General features: G+C 36.5%; 1 protein-coding gene across 3 annotated transcripts in view; it reads right to left on the reverse strand.

Moving 5' to 3' along the window:
- Positions 1-26,581, reverse strand: part of LOC123318393 (dynein axonemal heavy chain 8-like) — a 1,393,903-nt gene that overhangs the window by 602,123 nt on the left and 765,199 nt on the right. For all 3 annotated transcript variants that reach the window (XM_044905013.1, XM_044905020.1, XM_044905005.1), the window contains 2 exons: positions 10,847-11,009; positions 7,998-8,171 (listed from right to left, as the gene is read on the reverse strand). In XM_044905013.1, coding sequence (XP_044760948.1) covers positions 7,998-8,171; positions 10,847-11,009 — 337 coding nt within the window. The remainder of the gene's footprint in view (positions 1-7,997; positions 8,172-10,846; positions 11,010-26,581) is intronic.

The raw sequence follows: 26,581 nt of genomic DNA on the forward strand, positions 1-26,581 counted from the left end.
AATGCGACGTTGGATTATGCGTTGACTGTTTCGTACATTTTCACACAAAATAAAATGTCGAATTGCAGTATTTTATTATATACTGAATAAAAGTTATGTCTCCTAACTAAATTTCATTTCTCCCCCCAAAGGACTAGTGTTCCATATATGGAACGGCCGCCATTTTGAAAATGGCGAACAGTTGAACTCGAAAATTGATCAATTATTGCTCATAGTATTATTCCAAGTAGAAATAGATGCATTTCATTTCATTTCCTGCAAATTAATAAATTCAGTCCCTAATGGGTTTGTAATATGTAGTTATATTACATATAAAAGTACAGAGTGCTCATTAACAGAGCCATGCTTCAATAGAATCAATTCAATACTCAACTTGGCAATAAAAATATTTAGAAGATGAGAAACTGGTAGATATTAACTACAGTTGAGCTTTATAGATATAGATGTCGATGTAGATGTTTCACTTTTTCAGTGCTGAAAAAACAATCATAAATTGAACTAGAAGTATTATCTCAACTCCCAACTGAATTTCAAGACTATAACAGACTTATCTATATACAATGCAGATAATATACGATAGTGAACAACCTATAAAAATGTATTCAGAGTCCTACAATTCTTGTTGATTCAACATCACTTTTGTTAATCTCCGCACTCCGCAGGTTTTCTGTGGAAAACACATAATATTTCACTATTGTTATGAATCCGAGCATCTAGTGTTGCAAAATGATGAAGTTTCATGATTTTTGACTTCTTATTATTAGAAATCAACGATGAAATACAAATTACTAAGTAATGCAAACCTGATTCACATATTGTTAGGTTAAGGTCGAAAATATTCGAATGGTTGTGAAGTAAAATCATTTCATTCCTGTCAGTTCATAAAACGATGTATCAGAAAGAGACAGAGCTAATCCGGTATTTTTATTCTTAATATTTCTGCACATGCGCAGAAGTCGATTCCGGCCACGGGCTGGCTTCAATTTTCGAAGTCCCATTATTGATATAGAATATAATAGATATATGAGTCCAGATCGTTGATCGATGGTTCCACGGATATCATTGGTGAGTCGATTTATTTTTTTTAATATAGAAAATATATAACCACATAGCTTTATAGTAATATTGTAGTGAGGATTTCAAATATTTCATTTTTATTTAGAAATACCTCATAGTTTAATACCGACAAAAAGCCATTTCGGAGGTCTCAGACATTGAGATTTCCTACAGGGAAGCTACGGACACCGAAGACTTCAGCGATGGAGAAGTAGAGGAGCTTGTAAGGCTAAAAGAAGAGAATGGGCAGTTGAAGGCTCAAATTAATAAACTAACTGAAACCGTGGCTCAGTTGGTCGGGGAGATACGCCTCTTGAGAAAGGAAGTTAATAAGAATAAAGCGCCTCATTCTCCTAGTTTTGCTGAAATTGCTGAACAGATTACGGCAAAGGAATCCCCCCCATTTGCAGAAATTGTAAAGCCAGTAGCGGTTCCCAAAAATTCCTCCAAACAGGAAGTAGCCCCAGAACCGGAAAAGAAGAAAAATTTTGCAACTCAAGTTGCAAAAACCCACAAAACGCGCGCGTAAAGAAAGTTTATCTTCAGACGAAGAGACCGCAAAAAAGCAACCGAGTTACCTAAAAAAGATAAAATTCCACCCATCATGACGATGGGTACAGCCGACTGGGTAGAGATCTCGAAAGCTCTCTACAAGAAGAAATTCAGCTTCAACAGAGCAACCGTCGTAAAAGACGGAATTAGGATCGAAGCTTCGACTGTGGACGACTACAGAAACATTACGAAATATTTTGACCAGATTGGTAAGGAGTACTTTACCTACCAGATGGAGGAAGAGAAAAAGATCTACGCAGTCACGCAGGCATCTCCCAATAGTTGCTGACCTAGATATAATCAAAAATGATCTAGTCCAAGTCCAAGGAATCCATGACGCCGAGGTGTCCAGAACGACATCCAATAAAATCAAAAAGTTAATACCCTTATACCTGGTCAAAACTCAGAGAAAGGAGATTTTCGAAATAAGACGCCTCTACAATCTCTGCATTGTTGTGGAATCAAAAAGAAGGGCAGAAAATCCAAGTCAATGCTTCAGATGCCAGAGGTATGGACATGCCCAAAACAAGTGCTCTTTTCCATATAGATGCGTTAAATGTTTGGGCAATCATTGCACAAAAGATTGCGAACTTACCAGAAAAGGTGAGGAGAGAAATGCCACATGCGTTCTGTGCGGCGAAGAAGGTCATCCAGCAAGCTACGAAGGATGTAGCGAATTCGAATTAGTGACAAGGAAGAAGAAAACAGGCCAGAAATCGGCTCAGCAGAGCACGATTCCTCGAAAAGTCCAGGAGAAAAAGAAGCCCATCCTCTCCAACGTAGACGACAAAAAAGAAGTACCTAAACCTGAACAGAAGAAGGAGCAACAGAAAATGCCCCAAGCTAAACCTACGATCAACAAAACAAAAGAACACAGAAAAGTCTCTAATTCCGTCGACGACTTAAACACTTTTACTGAAAAAATGTTCAACAAAATCATGTTGGAAATTGAAAGAGAGATGGAGAAAAAACTCCAAGAAATGTTCAATACACTGAAATAATGGAACAAAAAACTAGGAAAAATTCCCTTAAAATAGTCTCCTGAAACATAAACGGGGTCAGAACTCGTAAATCCGAGATAGAAGAAATAATATCAGAGAGAAAACCTGATATAATAGCCTTACAAAAAACAAGAATACAACCAAATACGCGATTGAACATAATGAATTATGAGATATATAGATGTGACAGAATCGCAAACACTGGGGGAGGTGTTGCCTAACTGGTTAGACGAGATCGGAAACACTATTTTAAAGGAAGATCTGACGAGTCACAAATAGAAACACTGACGATTGTTGCTGAAATAAATCGACAAAGAGTCGAAGTCATATCGGCATATAAAAGACCCCCAAATAACTTATTGGAAGAAGAAATCAAAACTTACTAGATGGAACAAACCCGAAAATCTGCATCGGAGATTTTAATTGCAAATCTCCAGAATGGAACAGCAGGATGGAAAACAGAAATGGCAGAAAACTGAAAGATCTCGCTGAAAAACATGAAGCTATCGTTATTGGACCTGAAGAACCAACGTACCTAGCATTCGGAAATGGATTACCAGATATAATTGATATCGCAATTATGAAAAATATCACCAGAGAATTCTCGATAGAGACCTTGTGGGACGGAACCTCTCACCACAACCCCATCGAATTAACAATAGGAGAAGGGCCAAGAAGAGAACTAATGCAAACAATAGAATACACCGATTGGACTGAATATAGCCATCTGATACAATCGGAGGTAACAGAAATACCAACAATCAACACATGTTATATCTTCACTTATCTACCTCTTGAAAACTTAGAATTGAACAACTTATTAGTTTTCCAAAAGTGACTTTTATTTTTCTATATTGACAACTCTAAAAAAAATTTATTTTCATATTAACTATCAAATTCAATGATGTAATGATATTTTCAATAATAACTTAATCTACTTCCAACAATGAGGATGTCCTCAAATATAACGAAGAGGCCGATGCCCTTATTGCTGGTTAAAACCCAGAATAAGGATATCTTCGAGGTGAGAAGGCTCTACAACATGAACTGTGTTGTTGAACCTAAGAGAAGGACGACCGGGCCTGGACAATGTTATCGCTGTCAGCGATATGAACATGCCCAAAGTAAGTGCACTTTTCCATGGAGGTGCGTGAAATGCTCGGCAAATCACAGCATTAAGGAGTGCACGCTCACCAGGGAGAATGAGGAGAGAAATGCTTCTTGTGTTCTCTGTGGAGAGCAAGGACATCCAGCCAGCTACAAGGGATGTAGCGAATGGAAATTGGTCACTAAAAAGACCAAGAGATCTCCAAGATCAAATCGAACCAGCTCGAGGACAACACAAAATGCTCCGAAGCCAGCCCAAAACTCTTCGGAAGTGAAGAAACCCCAGGAAACTGCAACCAAAGCAGTCAAAGAGACGAAGAAACCATAGAAAAAGACGAAAAAGGCAAAAACCGTCAAAAAAGCCAAAACCAGGAAAGGAATTTCTGGAATCGCTGAGAAACTGGGTAAGTTCACGAAAAACCTCCTCAGCACAATGATGCAGAATCTGGAGAAAGAGATTGAGTAGAAGATGCAGCAAATTATTAAGAATATTTAATGGATGATACGACGATAAAGAACAATCTCATAATCGTCTCTTGGAACGTCGAAGGATTGAGAGCCCGCAGACCAAAATTGGAAGAACTGATTGAAGAGAAGAGACCGGATGTCATAGCTCTTCAAGAAAAAAATCTTTACCCCAACGTTCGGATAGCATTTCCCAATTACGATATCTACAGAAATGATAGACCTAACAGCACAGGTGCCGTTGCTATACTGGTTAGAAGGAATATGGATCACCATTTCGACCAAATATTCAATGGTCAATAAGTAGAAGCAATATCGATTATTGTGAATACCAATCGAGGACAAGTGAAGATTATTTCGACTTATAAATCATCGGATAAGTACATGCTGGAAGAGGATCCAAAAATGCTACTAGAAGGAAGACACCCGAAAATCTTAATTGATGATCTTAACTGCAAATCGCAGGAATGGAACAGTAAGGTGGAAAATACCAACAGAAGAAGACTGAAGAATTATGCTGAAAAACTTAATGCAGTTGTGATAGGACCTGATATACCGACCTACATACCAAGAGTAAATGGACTACCCGATGTACTGGACATTGTCGTAATGAAGGACTTCACTGAAGAAATCAGCATTGATACAATAAAATACGGAACTTCAGACCACAATCCCATAGAATTCCTAATGGGACATGGCCAAACAAACCAAGGATCGCACAGACTGGGAGAAATATAAGAATTTATTGTGATGATAATAATAAGAATTTATTTCAAGAGAAAATCACGGAAATTCCCCAAATGAACACCCGGGATGAATAAGATGAAGCAGTTGAAAAATTTCAAAATCGAATAAAAGAAGCCTATGAAGAAAGCACCAAGAGAATAAGGAAACCAATTTCGAAACATTCACATGGAGATACGCCAAGGGATATAAAGGAACTTATAAAAAAGAACAGAAGACTCAGAAAAATCTACAGAACAACAAAAAAAAAAACACAAGGTGAAACTGAATAAGCATAGTCAGATATTGAAAAATGCTTCAACAGAACTGTGTAATAACAGATGTCTGTGTAATAACAGAGATTAAGGGAACTGAATACAATAGATCACTCGGCTTGGAAAATGCAAAAACGCTTACGACGAGAACGGACAGTTATACCTCCACTGCATGGAGCAAACGGAATGTCGACTCGATTGAGAGAGAAGCCAGAATAAACGACAGAAATGATGATGGCATTGAGGATCTAGAAGAAGAAGTGGAGGCAAACGAAGAACTGATCATGGAACCATCGGAAACCGAAATCATTCCAACCATAGACTGCAGAAAGCCATATATGAAATACTCAAATGGTGCATCAAATGGAAAATCCAAATCAATGGAAGAAAAACTCAAGCAATATTACTGCAAAAGAGAAGATTGAGGATGGAAGAAAACCTTGAAGTTGATGGGGAAGAGATTGAATGGGAAAATGAAGAAACATACCAAGGAGTGAAGCTTGACAAAGGACTAATATGGAGAAACCACATCAAATGTGCAGTCGATAAAACAAAAGCGACAATGAGTAGACTTTATCCACTTATAGGCCGAAGACGTCGTATGAATAAGAACATCAAGTTGACGATGATTAAAACTATCGCGCGACTACAACTAACATATGGATCGGCGGCATGGGGCTTCGCAGCCTAGACCCACATCAAGAGAATACAGGCCACTGAGAATGAACTCCTTAGAATGGCGATGGATGTACCCTGGTTTGTTAGGAACAAACAAATCTACAAGGACTTGGAATGGGAACCAGTAACAAAATTTATGAAGAGAAAAGCAGAAATGATATTCGACAAAGCCAAACAACATCCAAATGAGGAACTACAAAGATGGACCATGTGGCATCATCAATCCCCAATCACCATGCATAGTTAATGGAAAATGTTCAAAGTGTTATAGTCGATAATACTTGGATTATTCCTTATTCACCACTTCTTTCGAAAACATTCAAGGCCAAAGAGTGTATTTCAATTCTACAAATATGGATCAACGTGCTGAAACACCTCCAGCGACAACATTGACCAGTTTTTTCCATATGCCAAAGTTATCCATTTGCACAAACTTTACTTTATTCTGAGATGCCACGCTATTATACTTGGAGTGCTTCTTCAAAGAAATTTCAACGTCGAAGACAAAGGTAATGTGGTGCCCAACCATCCAGATGTGCGTTCAACTGATGCTCTTGGTCACATTTATACAGTTTATCCGAAAAATGACGAATGTTTCTACTCGCGATTATTGCTGATGAACGTTCGTGGGCTGACATCTTTCAAGTCTCTTCGAACTGTCAATTGTGTTGTGTATCCAACATTTCGTGCTGCATGTCAAGAGCTCAATCTGCTTGAAAGCGATTGTCACTGGGATATAACAATCGCTGAAGCAATTGTTTCTGCATCTGGAAGCCAGATTCGCACATTATTTGTCATCAATATTTCGGAATGCTTTCCATAGAATCCTTGTGAACTGTGTAATAAGTACAAAGACGATATGTCAGAAGACATATCACATCGTATTCGTGCCACATCAGGCAATCCTAATCTAGAGGTGAATGCGGAGATCCATAACCAGGCTTTGATTTTGATCGAAGACCTTTGTTATCTCATGTCTGGCAGTTTGTTGGTTAAGTTAGGAATGCCATCGCCTCCTCGTGGAACTAACGACATTTTCAATAGAGGAGTGGAACGCGAACGAGAGTATGATAGAGATGCCTGAAACCACTTAGTTCAAACAAATGTGATCCATCTGCCAGAATTGCTGGATATAGGTAATGGCCGTGTTCCTGTTGATCAATCAACAGGTCTGATATAATTTCCTTCAAATTTCTGCACTTTTGTATCAACCAAGGATGAGCTCATAAGGAACGTATTTTCAAATATAAGTGCCAACCACAAAAACATGAATTGGTTGAGTGAAAGAGCCATTCTTGCGGCAAAGCACAAAGATGTTGATCAGTTAAATTTGATCATTCAAAGTGAAATTATTGGTCCACTGCTTTGTTTTAAATCTATAGATAGTGCAACAAACGAGAATGAAACTACAAATTATCCTACTGAGTTTTTGAACTCATTGGATTTACCAGGTTTGCCATCACACAATTTACAACTGAAGGTTGGATCAGTTGTCATTATGTTGAGAAATGTTAAACAGCCTTTTGCATAATTTTTTATGCAACGGAACACGTTTAGTGGTGAAACACCTTAAACGATACTCAAAGGAAAGTATAAAGGTGAGGAAGTTCTTATTCCCAGAATTCCGATGATCCCAACAGATATGCCATTTGAGTTTAAGAGAATCCAATTTCCCATTCGTCGTGCGTGTGCTATGACAATTAACAAATCGCAAGGCCAGTCCTTGGGTGTGTGTTGCTCAAATCTAGAAAATAGTTGTTTTTCTCATGGCCAGTTGTACATATATTGCCTGTTCATGAGTCGGCAAACCTTCTGCCCTATTTATTCTCGCGACCGGGAAAAAAACTAAAAATGTCGTTCATCACAAGGTACTACAATGAAGCAATTGAAAAATATTCAAAACAAGAATTTTTAATATGTACAACAATTCAGTACCTACCTCTTAAGTAAAGAGAATTCTTTTAATGTAAATAACAATGTACATACCTATTTCAATGTAATTAAGTTTTTTGTATCATATGCCGAACTGTATGGTACCCCGTTACACTAATCTCTGCAATAACTCATACATATGCTCACATTCAAAAGAATATAGGTACATATATGTTTACTGTGTAATTTAAGTAAGGATTCGACTTACGAAAGATCAAATCCATAGAAGTTGTGCTGGGCAGGGTACAGTTGAAAACGCAAAATTGTCTTTTGAGTCTATGTGGTATATCATTTCTTCCTCCACCTGGATGAATCATAGCAGCCAAAAACATAACATCTACAACGGTTGAGAAATCTCCCGGTTTATCCAAACTGTAGAATCCTGAATGAAATGATGATATTTTATTCTAATGTATCGGTGTGTATTCTGCTCGCATGAATGGATTCTGTATGTACTTAATACTGAGCAAAACATATTTGAAATCAATGGAACCAGTTGCTGTAAAATGGAAAGGACTCCTTATGTCCTGGGAATATCGTTCTTTTCAAGAATTGAATATATCCTCACACCTATTACCTTTCACCTATTACTTTTCACTATATGTTCCATGACCTTCCCATATAATCATCCTTCCCATTAGATGAAATATTGTTAAGTGTGATTGAATGGAAGTATGCCCACTTTTGGGAACTCCAAAGCAAGCGAGATACCCCCTGGTGTCAATTTTTGTAAATAAAAAGTTAATATACCATGTTTGTGGAAAGCTCAGTGAAGTTTTCATAATTTGCATTTTTTGAGCAAATCTTCTATTACGACTATCTTATGAAGATGTCAGTTATAACTTTTTTCCACGATGAAATGACCTAGGCATATGTATCTAGTCCTTTTAGCATGGTAAAGTTTTTGTACATTTCAAATCAGTTACGAAGAATAGAAGATGTAGTAATAAACCTGGATATTTAACCTCAAAATGAAAGCATTTTCTCAAAAAACAAATCTGTTCCTCCTAGAGAGGACTTTTTCCACCTGTAGGTTGATATATTATATGAATTTCGATTACATTCAAAATTCATTTAGAAAATCATTTCTGATTACCAGTTCAACTGGACAAGTTTTTTGTTGCAATTTTTGCCATTGTTTATAATGGAGAAGGCAAGATATCATAGTTGTGGCTCTCCATATAATCAATTTCCTTCTATTAGGCCCGGCGCAAATAGAAACGCAGGTTAGTGAGGTGACGCAGCGTGAGTTTTTGTAAAACATAGAAAAGTCCAAGGCCGCGCAAATAAAGCGTGACAGTGACTTGTCAGATAGTGGGTGCATCGCAGGAAAAAGCTGCGTCACCCTGCGTCACCTCACTAACCTGCGTTTCTATTTGCGCCGGGCCTTATGGTCGCGTAAAGAGCAAAGAAGTTCGGATTCAAAAAATATTGCTCTCTTTTATAAGCTGATTCACAACATAGTCGGAATTTTTTAGTGACCTAAAAATTCATAATAATTAACACACTTGAATCTAGCTTCGACAAACAATCTTCTAAATTGACAAAAACAACTATAAACTGAAAAAAAAAGGATTCATTTGACGAAAATCTCCAAATCCCCTTCAAGAATGACAATGACTGCATTAAGGCCCGGCGCAAATAGAAACGCAGGTTAGTGAGGTGACGCAGAGTGAGTTTTTGTAAAACATAGAAAAGACCAATACTGCGCAAATAAAGCGTGACAGTGACTTGTCAGATAGTACGTGCATCGCAGGAAAAAGCTGCGTCACCCTGCGTCACCTCACCAACCTGCGTTTCTATTTGCGCCGGGCCTAACTTTTCAGTTTGAACTGTCATCACCATGTCGCTGCAATCTGCATTTGAATACAGTGACTATATAGTCACTGTACATTTGAATTCCCAATACCTCCTAATCCCTTATTGGAAAAAAATAAGGTGACTGTGAATCCAAAAGTGTACCGTTTAGGTTGCAAACTTTCGATATTGAAGTGATGTGACCGATACTTAATGAAAATTCATAATTGAACTACAACAGAATTATATGATTTTCACAAAACCGCGTTGTTAAACCACGACACGTGTTTCTCTACCACAATAGGATCTTCAGGTGCTATTGTGATGGGAAACACGTGTCGTGGTTTAACAACTCATTCAATTCTGTTTTTGGTGCACACTATTGCATTCACCCCTCAGAACAAACTAGACCAGCGAACTCCAGAATTGGTGATACAAGGTGGTTCTGAAATAGGTGCGATCAAAATTTGGGCGATAAAAATAGAACGGAAATCTTAAGAAAGTATGAAAGTATTAGGAGTACAAATAAGTTTCCGCCGTTTTGGGAGAAATGGCATGGCACGAGGCTTTCGCAGAATTCGCAGAAGATAACCGGCTTGAAAATTAGGTTGCACATTCAAGAACAAAATGAGCCGATCATATTATTAACATCATATAACTTTTTTTTCATTCGAAAATATACAAATTTTAGCCAAATAGGCCCAGTTCAGGAAACTTAATTTACTAGTTTAATTTAAAAAAAACTACAACTGAGCCGTATCGATTGTTCGCTAAGCATACAATGAGGCTGCCTTGGGTGAAGAGAACATGTAGTGAGTAGTTTCAAAATTTTAAAAAATTTTGACGTAGAAGACAAAGATCGCAGTGGAAGGCCAAAAATTTACGAGTTGCTTCATGTAAGCGAAAACAAGCACTGGAAGTAGTGGAACTCTCTACCGAATACAATTGATGAGATTGAGCCATGGACAATACTTCGATTAAATGCAAACTACCGCTCTTTCAAAAAATATAATTTTTTGACAAAAAACGGCGGAAACATATTTTTACTCCTAATATATGAAGTTATTATTGGGAATTTTCACTCTTAATTATCTTCTAATAATGACGAAATTTCGGGAAACTACTTCCGCTTTTCATGTTTTGCAATATTTCTTTACTGCGTTAAGACGATTTATAACATTCGCTGCTCAAAAATCAACGTAAACCGAATATTTTCAGTTCAATGATGTATGTAGTGAAATAAAGATGTGTTATTCTCACCACCACATTCCATTAGTTGTCGCACAATCTCATTGGTGATTTGATCGCCCCAATCATTTATCACTGGCATATTGATGTCGTCTATAAACACACTGAGTGTTTTACCAGCTGGTGGGCCGTAGGTTGTCCCTACCCTTTTGTCAATGTAAGATTCGATAATTCTCTGAAAAAAAAATTCAAACTAAGAATCGCTGTTTTGAAATATGTGTGGGCAGTCCGGGAGAGTAGAACCCCTTTTCACTCATTCACTCTGAAGCCACTTAAGTTGTATCTGTAAATGGTAACAACTCATTTTTTTGCATGAAGATATCATGCCCAAATAGGTAACGACAGATTTTAGTAGAGTGATGGTGAGATGAATATTTTGAGTACAGCAATTCTTTTTTTAGGAACTGTAAATTGGCTCATGTCTACCCAATCTATGGGGGAGTTGAACAGAGGTCGAGAGAGACTTGACCATAAGTTTGCTTATCAAGAAAAACATTTAAAGAAAACAATTTCCAATGACCAACGGTTTCCTATCAGTTTTGATCATCTGATGTATCAGCGTATGAAATACATATTTTCTATTTCAGAGTCCCTCTCACTCATTTCCGAGAAATGAGTTTTTTACTTTTGTAAATTTCATTATATTTATTTCTATAATTCAATTTCCTTTTTTTTTGAATTATATAAGCTCAGTGCGGGAAACTTGGACCACTGATTATATCTCCTGACCATAGCATGGGTCAAGTCCCCCGCACTCCCTTTTATTCTATTCAACAGATGTTTTCTTGAATCTTTTACAACTATTATTGAATAAAGGCTCATCGTTTGTAAACAATATTAATCAATGAAAGCAATAAAACTAAATAATACCACACACCTATTGAACTTTTCAGACGGTGTAACAAACAAAAATCATTCCATTTTTTACTTCCTAAGAACAAATCACGTTCAACCCTCTCACTCCCGAACTGGTCTGATGGCGGCCAAACTGAAGCCGCCACTAATTATGGCTTGTTACGAGTATGTCACAAGCTATTTCCGATACCGGTAGCGCGAAATTTGAATTGAAATTGTAATGTCTTGAGAAGATTAAACACTCTGAGGGTGATCTCATTTATTTCCAAATTTGACATTCGGTCATATTGCAAACCATTTCTCAACTGGTTCGCGTTAACAATCTAAGTACGCTCCATGCAACAATTACATGCGCACAAGAATAAAGTGCGTACATTACACTGTCCCCTCCTTATTTAGTTATTTCCCAACAAATCTATTTTACATTATAAAACAATTAATTACAAAATTAGAATCAATAACGCCACCTATCTGGCGACTTTCTCAATCTTCTATTCTGTACCAGCAATGATGTGCGTTGTGGTGTCACTTTCTGAGCCCTATATCCTTCCTTAATCATTCTACCGTCAAAATCGCTCAGAAAATCATCACTGACACCATTTTCCAAACAATGCTCATTCGCAACATCATTATTACAATGATCATAAGAATCATTGGCAAGTTCATCGTTATAGTCGAAACTAGAATCTATATCTCCGACATTGGGTGTATCACAACTGACCAATTGATTTTGATGTCTTTTCCAAACCAAATCTGTGTTGTGAACTTTCACCAAATACACATTATTACTAAAATTTTTATTATATGACCAACTACCCAATTTGGTTTGGTTACATTTCTAAAGTCCTTCGCATAGACACATTGCCCCAAGGTGAATCTCTCTCTCCTTCCTCCTCTAAAATATTTTAAGTTATTACTCTGAGATTTTCTTTATTATTATTATTTTTTACAGTTACAATGTCTTTAGGTGGTTTTTCAAAATTTTTCTGTCTGTCTTCCAAAAACAAACGTGAGGGGGATTCACTCGTTGAACAATGTTCAGTTATTCTATAAGTCATCAGTAACCTACAGAGTGAACGATTCATATCGAAGTTACTGTTACGATTTTGCATCTCATTTATGAAGCTGCATGGTAGGGAGGTGAAGTTATATGCGAGTATTCCAAACCATTTTATGTCAAAAAGTTTTCAAATTCCTCCGAAACTAACTGACGTCCATTATCAGACACTAATATCTTAGGTATACCAAAACGAGAAAAAATTTCGGTTAATTTTTCTATTGTGTGACTTGTTGTAATACTATTCATTACAAAAACCTCCAACCATTTCGAAAATGAGTCTAAGACAATTAAACAATATTTACCCATTATGGGACCTTAAAAGTCTATATGCACTCTTTCCCATACTTCATTAGATATAGGCCAGGATTGTAACTGTCCTTTGTTAGGGTTTCTCTGTACTTATTGACAGACCGTACATGATTTACACATTATTTCGATGTCTTTGTTGAGACAGGGCCACCAAACATAAGATCTTGCTAATGACTTTGTTTTTACTATTCCCGTGTGACAATTATGCAACTTTTTTAGAACTTCCTTTTGGAGATATCCCGGAATAATGACTCTATGCCCCCACTTTAAAACATTATTTACTATAGATATTTCGTACTGTCTTCTTAAGAAGGGTTTCAAATGAATATTAGCCGCTTCTTTCGGCCAACCTGACAATGTATATCTATAAACTTTGGATAAAATTTCATCTCTTTGTGTTTCATTTTCAATTCTTTTCAAATCTATTTCTATCTCCTTACAACCGCTAACATAATTTATTCCGTATAAATCTTTGTTAATCTCTGAATCCATCGTATTCAATGGTAATCGTTACAAAAAATCAGCAATGTTCTTACTGGATGTAACATATTTAATTTCGAAATCAAATCCGCTCAAAAAACAAGCATATCTTTGTAGTCTATTTGCTGCCATGATAGGAATCCCCTTCTTAGGACCAAATATTGAAACCAGGGCTTTATTATCAGTAACCAACGTGAATTCATGACCGTATAAGAACTGATAATACCTTTTCACTCCAAAAATTATACTATATGCTTCCTTATCTATCAGACTCCACCTTTTTTGTTGATCGTTCAGAGTTTTCGAAGCAAAACAAATTGGTCTTTCCACACCGTTTTCAAAAATATGCGACCGAACTGCGCCGACTCCATAGTCTGATGCATCATCCACTGTTGAATTCAGTGGAAGCTCTGGATTGAAATGAACCAGAAAGTTATCCGACTGCAATATTTCTTTGACCGTATCAAACGAATTCTGACATTCTTGATTCCAATTCCAATTTGAATTATTATTTATCAAATTATAAAGTGGATGTAATACTGTTGGTACATTCGGAATGAACCTATTATAATAATTTATTGCCCCGATGAATGAACAAATTTGTGATACATTCTGAGGAATTGGAATATTTTTTATAGCCTTCAACTTCTTTTTAGATTTATGTAACCCTTGCTGACTAATTTCGAATCCTAAATACGAAACGGAATCTGAAAAGAAGGTACATTTTTCCATTTTTATCGTTAAACCGCAATCCTGTAATATTTGCAAAGCTTTTTCTGAATTTTCTACATGAGATTTAAAATCTTTACCCGTTATAAGTATATCGTCAAGAAATACGCAAACATCTTCCATATTACCAAAAGTTGATCCATAATTCTCTGAAGATTTCCTGGTGCACATTATATACCGTACTAGATGACCCGGCAAACGTTGTTTTGCCATATAAATAATTTCCTAATGATGAATTACTATAATGGCTATTAAAAAATAAGGGTTGATCGTAGAAGGGTGAAAATTGAGTATTGTATGTATTTTTGTATGTTGTATCATAAAAAAATAGAAATTAAAAATTTTGTCCAAAGAATGAAATAAAAAATTTAGGGGTGGACTACCCCTAACATTTAGGGGGATGAAAAATAGATGTTGGCCGATTCTCATAGATAGCTGACCCGGCAAACGTTGTTTTGCCATATAAATAATTTCCTTTTGTATGTTGTATTATGTATGTATCATAAAAAAATAGAAATTAAAAATTTTGTTTGAAAAATGAAATAAAAAATTTAGGGGTGGACTACCCCTAACATTTAGGGGGATGAAAAATAGATGTTGGCCGATTCTCATAGATAGCTGACCCGGCAAACGTTGTTTTGCCATATGAATAATTTCCTAAATTACTAAAATGGCTATTAAAAAATAAGGGTTGATCGAAGAAGGGTGAAAATTGAGGATTGTATGTATATTTGTATGTTGTATCATAAAAAAATAGAAATTGAATATTTTGTCCAAAAAATGAAATAAAAAATTTAGGGGTGGACTACCCCTAACATTTAGGGGGATGAAAAATAGATGTTAGCCGATTCTCATAGATACCGGATAAGCACAAAAAATTTCATCAAAATCGGTCAAGCCGTTTCGGAGGAGTATGGTAACGAAAACTATGACACGAGAATTTTATATATTAGATAAAGTTATAATGCCCCCACTACTGTCTTGCATCTCAGAATTCTGACTTGTATCCCAGAATTCTGACTTGTAACTCAGAATTCCGACTTACAAGTCGGAATTCCGACTTGTGTCTAAGAATTCCGACTTGCAACTCAAAATTCTGACTTGCAATTCGGAATTCCGACTTATAACTCAGAATTCTGGGATACAAGTCAGAATTCTGAGATGCAAGACAGTAGTGGGGCTAGAATTGGTCGAATGACATTTGCTTTGTTGCATTCGATTGTTGCCGAATCATGTGAGCAAAATGCCCTCTGTAGAACAGATTTGTCTCATTTAAGGCATGTATAGGCACATTTGGACCCTTAACCTACGCCTACCCTATCTCTTTTCTTTCAAAAGTTTCAACGGTCGTTATTGATTCTGAATAGCTCACAGAGCTTCTGAGGGGTTCGTCGTTACCTACGGGGAATCAGCATAATATGATAATATATCTGTTGCATCCATATATGCTTCTAGGGTGACAATAAGTCGATCGCTTCTTCGTGTTTTGATAAGATTTCCGAAGGCCTCTCGCGAGCACTTTATAGGGATTACTAAGGACTAACGACCAGTTTCATAATCAAACTTAAAGCCGTTTCAATTTTAAAGCTTTCCTTTAACCCTACCGAAACTGACACTAAACGAAACTTAAAGTGACTTTGATTATGAAACTGGATGTAGGAATTTCGATAAAGTTCTCGTATCACTAAGCACTAAGAAAGGTTTTGAAAAGTTCCCAGAAGCATAATTCTCGGGAGTACAAAAATACGAAGCTCTGGGACAGCTCAGCTATAGTGCAATCGAAGAGCAAAATAGAATATCATTTCATTCATTCAAAATTCCTCCAAGAAGCCAAAAACACATTCACGGATCAAATGCAAAAAACAAAAGTCATTAGACTTATTTTAGCCCTCCTCCTCCCTTGCATCTGAAAATTCCGACTCACAAGTCGGAATTCCGACTTGTATCTCATAATTCCGACACGCAAGTCGGAATTCTGACTTGTATCTCAGAATTCGGAGTTGCAAGTCAGAATTCTGACTTGCATCTCAGCATCTATAAATATATTTTGCAAATATTTCATTTACGATTCATGTGTTGGGGGAGTCTGGGAGACTTGTTGAGGTAGGAGACTTGAACAACCTTGAATATTTCTGTAATGTACGCACTTTATTCTTGTGCGCATGTAATTTTTGCATGGAGCGTACTTAGATTGTTAACGCGAACCAGTTGAGAAATGGTATGTAATATGGTTGAATGTCAAATGTGGAAATAAATGAGATCACCTTCAGAGTGTTTGATCTTCTCAAAACCTCAAGACATTACAAGTGGCGACGAGGATTATTAACGAACTCAATAAAATTAGAAAAATTGATAACGTGTGCCGTGTATCGAAATAAATTTTTCGGGACAACACGTGTGTGATCAACATGGCGACTCCTAAAACTGTGGGTCTGCAATTAGAATTTGATCCAAAAATTCATGACTGGACTGTGCACATCAATCGTCTCGAACAGTTTTTCGTGGCGAATACAATAACAGACAGTAATATTAAACGTGCAATTCTGTTAAATGGATTGTCTCAAGAGGCATACATCCTTCTACGAAATCTTTGCGTGCCAAGAAAACCACAAGAAAATGGCTACGAGGAAGTCGTTGAATTGTTGAACGAGTACTACTGTAGGAAAACCAACGATTTTGCTGAAAGATGCCAGTTTTATGCGGCAAGAAAATCTCCGAACGAGAACATTCAAGACAGACAAAATGTTGAGTGAGTGTCGGGCTACGACAACATTCGAAGAGGCCGTCAGTTTGGCTACAGCAGCTGAAATTACATGGAGAAATCAAAATGAAAATGCCGATCCATCATTTATCAAAGAAGAACCTCGGGAAATCTCACGGGTACAAGGGACTCCTCCGCGCAGAGAGGAACAACGCAGCGCAGCAAAAGCGCGTTCCAGCGCAGTCGTGCCTGCCAGAAACCTAGAGGTGGAATAAAAAAGAAAAAGTTTATAATGTACAACTTGATCAATCAAATGAAAATTGTGATATAGAAGAATTTCCAATATTTACTGTAAAATCAAATATTTCGAATCCAATGACAATGGAAGTTCTTTTGAATAATGAGTTATTTATTTAAGAATTAGATTCTGGCGCTGCAGTTTCTTGTTTACCATATTCAGTTTATCAAAAATATTTTAACAATTATACATTGAATCCTACTAGAATTACCCTGATAAATTTCACAGGAGGAAAAATTTCTTCCCTTGAAAACATAAATATCGAAGTTAAGTACAATAATGGAATCAAATTTATAGAATTTTGTGTTATCAAAGAAAGTTCTGTTGCAATCTTGGGTCGTGATTTCATATCTGCTTTCAATATAAAATTTCAAGCTGTAAATCACATAGCTAATAATAATACATGGATAGAGAAATTGAAATTGAAATTTCCAGATGTTTTTACTGATAAAACTGGTTGTTTTAATAAATTCAAATTGAAATTGTTTTTGGAAGAAAATTTACTTTAAGTGTCGTTTAGTGTCAGTTTCGGTAGGGTTGAAGGAAAGCTTCAAAATTGAAGGGGCTTTAAGTTTGATTATGAAACTGGTCGTTAGTCCTTAGTAATCCCTATAAAGTGCCCGCGAGAGGCCTTCGGAAATCGTATCAAAACACGAAGAAGCGATCGACTTATTGTCACCCTATACGAGCATATATGGATGCAACAGATATATTATTATTGTAATTGTAGGAAAGAAAGTATTTAAGATAAAGTTTATTGATTTGAACGTCGGTAGCACATATCCAACAAATTCGAAGGATAACAACTGCTCACCTGAATGAATTTCAGTCTTCACTCCTTGAGTCTGCCACGGTCGAAGCGTCTTCAGTGCACTGAATAATTGGCTATGGTACACGAAGTAACTCAATGGAAAATTTTGACTCTTGATTGAAGCCCAAGTTCGGAAAATAAAAATGCGGCGAAAATTATGCGATATTGCAGCGATGACGGTTAATTAGGTACTGATCGCGCACAATCACATTTCCTGACCCCTCGCCCTCGCAGTTGTTCGCAGAGATTGACAGGTGCTCCGCGAACGCGTAACAAAAGAAAATAAAAGAGAAAATAAATTATTTCATTTTTGAGTCGAACCTACCAAAAATTATGATTTTATAAAATTTGGAAGATTTCCAAACAATCATATCATCCTGATTCCCCGTAGGTAACGACGATCCCCTCAGAAGCTCTGTGAGCTTGTCAGAATCAATAACGACCGTTAAAACTTTTGAAAGAAAAGAGATAGCGTAGGCGTAGGTTAAGGGTCCAAATGTGCCTATACATGCCTTAAATGAGACAAATCTGTTCTACTGAGGGCATTTTGCTCACATGATTCGGCAACAATCGAATGCAACAAAGCAAATGTCATTCGACCAATTCTAGCCCCACTACTGTTTTGCATCTCAGAATTCTGACTTGTAATTCAGAATTCTGACTTAGCAAGTCGGGATTATATATGGATTTTTTTGTGTGGCCCGCCAGCGCTTTCGTAACACTAGAAGGCACCTCAAAGAATTTTTACGATTTTTATGCCCTCGTTTTGCTCTCATTTTGCCCCGTTTTGCTCACCACTCAGTTTATTTTGCTCACCTATAGGTGAGCAGCTCATTGTATATATACAATGAGCTATAGACAATTCAAAGTTGTGTAATATTACAACAGCAGGGCACCTCAACGGATCTTTCCGATATTGGTATCATTCGAAAGTTCTCGTTTTGCTCCGTTTGGCTCACCAGTCCGTTCGTTTTGCTCATTTATACTTTACGACTTTTTGGGGAGAAAAATTTTTTTTTTCTCCCTAGCTTGTGGGATATCTGCGTTTTGCTCTCGTTCTGCTCTTTTCAAATCAGCAACTATTTTTTCTCTACCACTCACCGTTACCGAGTTATAGATAATAAAAAGTGCCCTGCTCGTGTAATATTACACTAGCAGAGCACCTCAACGGATCTTTCTGATATTGGTTTCGATCGAAAGCCCTCGTTCTGCTCCATTTTGCTCATCAGTCCGTTCGTTTTGCTCATTTATACTTTACGAGTTTCTGGAGAAGGAATATTTTTTTTTTTCTTACCCTTCGGATTTCCTTCCCACATCTGGCATCATATCATCAAAAACACCTGTGGACCGTGATAAGTTATTTGGTCGTGGTATTTAATTTGTTTTTGAATTTTGGTGGGATCTCTTGAATCGTGATTTCATAATTACAAATTAATTCGTTTGAAATGGAGTCCATTCACAATGGCTTCACAGACTTTGGTAATAATTTTCGATATTGATGGTTTTGAAATTCGGAAAAGGTACATGAGACTTCCATGAGAATCTCTTGTAGCCAAAAATCGAAGTGTTAGTGCCAGTCTAACCGACGCTGGAATTCTCTCTCGATAATTGGTTTCCTTTTTTGACACTTTTTCCTCAATTTTGGCGAGTACCTGATATATTGAAGTCCGATAATGATATGCGGCAGAAATTTCAAAAAAGTTTAGTTTCGTCCGCTCTTCAGTCATCTAGCAGCTGGGTATAGTTTCTTCTTTTCAGAAAAGTATTCACCCAGGTTGTTCGTCTCCTCCTTTGGCGTAGTTCTTTCATTTGAGAGAGTATTACCTACTATAGATGCAGTAGAAATTGCAATTTTATATAATGAGGGCGCCATGTCGGTGCACATTAGAGAGGTCTCGTTGAATTATCAAGAACAGCTCGTTCGGACAAGCGCGGGCTGTGTGAATACCTCCCATTCTGAGTTTTCGAACTACCGTGTCCTACTCACTGAACTATACTCAAAATGGAAAGCGCACAGCAATAGATACGAGCAAGCCGAGAGAGATAGTCAATATCTCGGGCCTTTTTGTCTGCCAAGGCCGTAGTAAGAGTGTCGTGCTTTGGAACTCCTATTCCGATTTTTCCATATGGTAAATATTTTTCAATGATGCCGATTTTATTATCTTTTTATTGTATTGTCAACCCCGAATTGAGTACCAGAATAATCTTTATTCTTTTTTATCATTCTTCACAATAATACCATTGTTTCCTTCACAAATATTCTTTCAGAAAAATATCAATACACAAAAAAGTGACATATTTTTTTTTAATTTCGTATGTGCATGCATTTTTCACGTCTCTCTTAGATTATCACGATCAAATCAGAATAGATAGCAAAGGTCATGAGCATACATATATTCGAGGCTAATTTCTCATGGCTGGATGGAAGGAACCAGACTATCAAAATGCCATAAAATTATTATGCTTCGCATTTACTGACATCCAATTCCACCATATCAACATGCCAAAATTAAGAGAGCTCATCATACCAGCATATCCAATTATTACATACGATAATAACGAATAGAAAATAATGCCTCGAATTTTAATAAAATATTATATTTTATAAACAAAAAAACAAGGAAATCGGTATTAGTTCCTTTTCTCTGTTAGATGGTTTTGAAAGCTGCGGCGAAAACTGAATAGCTGCATCACAAAACTGGACCCTTTTCTCATCGATTGAGAGAATTGTAATATGAAAATGAAAATCGACATTTAAAGGTAACTGAAAATTAGATGTATGTTATTTTTTTATCTAAGCTCATCAAAGTTCTAAAGGTGAAATGAACACTAGGTTCTTTCGTTTGCATAAAAAGGGTGGAACTTTTCTACACTCGATTTTAGTACTCGTTTGCTGACTGAATTCACACCAGTGTAGATGAGGTGTAATTTACCTACATCCCTTTTTGACCAGGTGTAGATAAACTACACTTCCTCTACACTGGTGTAAATCAAATCGAGTGCAGATAAGTGCTACACTTTTTATGCAAACGAAAGGACCTACTGGGTCAAAATCACCAAGTTGGAAAATTACCTTTGACAGAAAATAAATCACTGAATTCAGCCTCTTTCCAAAAAAATTATCATTTGTAAATACACAGCTGTGTTCATTTTAACTAAACATAATATATTTTACTTCAAAAATGAAACACATTCATTATTACTTGGAGAAAAACGTACAAAAAACCATTTCGGGAACGTGTCCGGAATAGCAATCTTAGGAAACTAACATCGAGAATATTCATAAAATTGAATAAATTAGGCAGGTTTTCTTTCTCATTGGCCTAAAATTGTATCTTATATCAAGTAATTAAGGGATTCATTGAAGAACGATATTAAATTAAAGAAAATCGAGACAAAATATCATGTCCGACAATGTGTGCGTCATTTCAGTGAACACAGTTTTGATCGCCCGAAAAAACTATGTTTCTTAACGCAGCGTTTAGGTATCTGTGGTCCAGTATCGTGAAAGGTCTGAGGAAAGTGACTGTCAAGTGAGTTTTTTATTTTAATAATTGAAAATAAATGGTAAGTACCTTTCGATTCATTTTTTACAGAACGTACATCAATAGGTCATCATACCGGGAACGCGTTCATTAACTATGTGTATTAAACAAAATATGTTTTATTGTTCTTAGGTTATCGTCCATTTAGTTAGATGAAATGAAAGAATATTGGGATTCTTGGACTAACTTTCTTTATTGTTCTTCAATACAAAGCCGACGTTTCGAAACGACTTGTTTCTTTTTCAAGGCTAAAAATTTAAACACATTAAAATTTTTTCATTCGAGATCATTCGTACACACAATTACCTAGTATTCTGAACAATATCGTCGATATAAATTTGTTGAAGACGTAGAAAACTCCAGCAATCAAACTCTTTTTCGTGAGTTAGTTCATAGATGGCGTAGTCGCCAGCCGTTCAAGGCTATTCTTTCTAGAATATTCCATTCCTGCATTGTAGAGTAAAGCGTGAAATACAGTCTTGTAGAAGTTGTAGATGAGAGATATTTTACGAATATAAAATTGTTAAAAATAAAATCTAAGTGGTTTTTATTCAATATAAAAAACAACAGGTTATGGGCCCAGACCCGCAACCATCAAAAATTGAGAAAAATAAAGTGATCTCGGAAAATCCAGAATTTGTAGACCAGGATTTTGAAGATAAAATGGCGGCGTCACTGGAGGAAATTATGTTAATTGAAAAACTCAAGGACAGCGAAAGCTTTGAAATATGGAAATTCCAAATAAATATTCTATTTAAATCAAGTGGCATCCATGAAATCGTAGAAGGTACAAAGACACTCGAAGGACTTACCAGCGAAGCTGAAAGGTCTGATTGGAAACGAAAAGATGCCCGAGCACAGAAAGCCATAATTACATCCGTTGATAAAAAACTGATGGTTCATCTTCTGAATTGTGCTAGTTCCCATGAAATGTATAAAAAATTGTGTGCAATATTTCTAAAAGAGAGTGAACAACAGAAATGCAACTTACTACAGGAGTTCTTCAACTTAAGTTTCGATAAAAATAGTGATATGAGCTCACACATTAGCAAACTGGAAAATTTAAGATGCAGATTGAAAACGTTAAATCAGTCAATAGATGATGAAATGCTTATATCAAAACTACTATCTACACTGCCAGAAAATTATAAACATTTCTGTACTGCATGGGAGTCGGCACCGATAGCTGAAAGGAACTTAACCAATTTAACCGCCAGATTGATGTCAGAAGAGCAGAGAATTGCTGCGAAATATGGAAAGGAAGAAACAGTAGCATTTAAAACTTCAGAAAGCCGACCGAATTCTAAATCCAGAACATTTAAAAAGCCAGAAAGAAAATGTTATTCCTGTGGAAATACAGGTCACTTAGCAAAGGATTGTCGACTGAAGAACAAACAAATGTGTCGAATATGTAACAAAACCAACCATAAAGAGGAAAATTGTTTTTTTCAGGAATAGAGGGGGTGAATCTTCCAATTCAAAGAGGAACAACAATGAAGAAAATGACAGAGTAGCATTATTGACACATGCAACTCGAGAGATAAGTGAATGCTTCATAATTGATTCAGGATGTAGTAGTCACATGACTAATAACAAAAACCTTCTGAAAAATTTTGAAGAAAAAGAAAGCAATATTCTGGTAGCTAAGAAAAATGAAACAATGAAAGCTCTAGGAAAAGGTAAAATTATTACAGACAACTGTATATTAAACAATGTATTGATGGTTCCAGATCTTACAAAGAATCTACTGTCTGTGAATGCAATGGTAGAAAATGGAGCAGAGGTACTTTTTAAAGACAATAAAGTCATGGTAAAGAAAAACAATGTCGACATATTAATTGGGGAAAAAGACAAAAACGGCCTATATGTAATAAAATTCAATTACCAGGATAAAAATGACTCAACACAAATTCAGTGTCATGTAGTTGAAACATTAACAGATTGGCATAGAAAAATGGTACATGTAAACTACGATCAGGTAAGAAAAACATTGAATAAGCATGCAATCAGATTCCGAGACCAGGAAAACCCACAATGCACTGATTGCATCCTGGGAAAGCAACATCGACTGCCTTTTCATGCAAGTGATACAAGAGCGAAGTCAATCTGTGAGTTGATGCATGCAGATCTTTGTGGTCCACTCGAGGAGCAATCACTGGGAAAAGCAAGGGAATTTGGTTCCAGATGTGCTGTACATATACCGAAGCAGAAGAGAACAAAACTAGATGCCAAAAGCGAATTTGGAATATTTGTTGGTTATGGAACTACAGTAAAAGGATACAGAGTGTATTTTCCAGATAGAGATAAAGTAGCTATTCATAGAGATGTGGTGTTCATTCCTGATGATGGAAATGAAGAAGTAGATCAACCCGTGAGTCATCATAGAGATGTGGTGTTTATTCCTGACGATGGAAAAGAAGAGGCAGATCAATCCGTGAGTCAAGGCTCTACAAATTTAAGAGTTTCGACGAGCATTGTCGATAATACAGGTGAAGAAATTCTATTAGAACAAGTACCAAGAGATGAAGACTCAGAAGATGGTGGAGAAGAACAGACCATAGAAGAAAGAAGTAGAAGAGAAACCAGACAACCAAGATGGATGAGAGACTACGATATGACATTCTACACAGAAACAGAAGAAAATATAACATTTGAAGAGGCAATATCGACGAATGATTCTGAGAAGTGGCAAGAAGCTGTTGATCAAGAGATGAAAGTATTGAACCAAAACAATACATGGACAGAAGTAACGTGGCCAGAAGATAAGAAGATTATCCAAAGTAACCCAGCAAACACTGAAATGCAGTCACTGTACAAAAACTGTACTTCGTTGCTTCAATTGACTGCAGTTACGGTAATGCAATAACTGCACCAAAAAGGACCGTATATGTCCAGGTGGACTTTGCAGTTACTGTACAGTACAAACTGCATTCGACATACAGCCACAGCTGCACTTCAAAAACAGCGATGGCATCGCAATCCACTGTACAGCAAGCTGCAATTCAAATGCAGCAGTGACGTGCTAAAACTGTACAGCAAGCTGTACTTTAAATGCAGTATTCACTTTGGAAAAACTGCACAGATAGCTGCACTTCAAATGCAGCAGTTACGTGCTAAAACTGTACAGCAAGTTGTACTTTAAATGCAGTGGTCACTGTGCAAATACTGTACCGTTAGCTGTGTTTTATATGCAGTTTGTTCACGCAAGAACTGTACAGCAAGCTGTATTTTATATACAATAGACACTGTGCTCAAACTATACAGTAGCTGCACTTTAAATGTAGCAGTCACTGTGTAAAAACCATATCGAAACTTGCAATTACGAAACAATATTCTATTAGAGAAGTTTCCTAGTTATAAACAGAAAATCTATTCTGCAAATCAGAAATTTTCAATTTCACTTAGTATTTTTGCGGTAAGCGCAAAGGTGACTTCACGCCAATTGAGACATAGCCTACTCTTAGGGGTGGAGATTAATGAAGCATAGGAGTTAGCTACGACAATCGTCGAGGCAGCGTAGATTGTGCCTGCTATAAACGCTGGTTACATAGAGGACTTAGAGTAATGCGTCGCCGGTGGCGCCATCGTTTGGCGTATGCTGCACCGCAATAGACGTGTATGCTACCCTGTGATCGCAACCCTCAAGAGCAGTGATGCCATCATTTGGCTAATTCTGGTACCACCATGGTGCGATGAAGTATTCTTCTATCATGGGTATAATCCATATTTTGGTAATGAACGGAGTCTTCAATTATTGAATTAAATCTGTTTATGAAATGTCTCTTTAACCTTCATAATCGAATTTTCAACTTCTTGAAGAAGGTATATGTTTAAGTTTTAGGAATTCCTATGAATAATAATTCATAGGAATAATAATTCTATATTCTATTATTAACTCTATATCAAATACTCCATTTTTGAAATCAAGAATTGCAAATACAGAAACTGTGCAGTCACTGTATATAAAAACTGCGTTTTGAAAATGCAGAATTATCAATACAGAAACTGTGCAGTTACTGTACATCAAGCACTGCGTTTTGAAAATGCAGAATTATCAATACAGAAACTGTGCAGTTACTGTACATCAAGAACTGCGTTTTGAAAATGCAGAATTATCAATACAGAAACTGTGAAGTTACTGCACATCAAAAACTGCGTTTTGAAAATGCAGTATTATCAATACAGAAAATCTGCAGTCACTGTACATCAAAAACTGCGTTTTGAAAATGCAGAATTATCAATACAGAAACTATGCAGTCACTGTACATCACAAACTGCATTTTGAAAATGCAGAATTATCAATACAGAAACTATGCAGTCACTGTACATCACAAACTGCATTTTGAAAATGCAGAATTATCAATACAGAAACTATGCAGTCACTGTACATCAAAAACTGCGTTTTGAAAATGCAGAATTATCAATACAGAAACTATGCAGTCACTGTACATCACAAACTGCGTTTAGAAAATGCAGTATTATCAATACAGAAAATCTGCAGTCACTGTACATCAAAAACTGCGTTTTGAAAATGCAGAATTATCAATACAGAAACTATGCAGTCACTGTACATCACAAACTGCATTTTGAAAATGCAGAATTATGAATACAGAAACTGTGCAGTTACTGTACATCAAAAACTGCGTTTTGAAAATGCAGAATTATCAATACAGAAACTGTGCAGTTACTGTACATCAAGAACTGCGTTTTGAAAATGCAGAATTATCAATACAGAAACTGTGCAGTTACTGTACATCAAGAACTGCGTTTTGAAAATGCAGAATTATCAATACAGAAACTGTGAAGTTACTGCACATCAAAAACTGCGTTTTGAAAATGCAGTATTATCAATACAGAAAATCTGCAGTCACTGTACATCAAAAACTGCGTTTTGAAAATGCAGAATTATCAATACAGAAACTATGCAGTCACTGTACATCACAAACTGCATTTTGAAAA

Source organism: Coccinella septempunctata, chromosome 1 (genome assembly GCF_907165205.1).
Source record: "Coccinella septempunctata chromosome 1, icCocSept1.1, whole genome shotgun sequence".
Lineage (NCBI taxonomy): Eukaryota > Metazoa > Arthropoda > Insecta > Coleoptera > Coccinellidae > Coccinella > Coccinella septempunctata.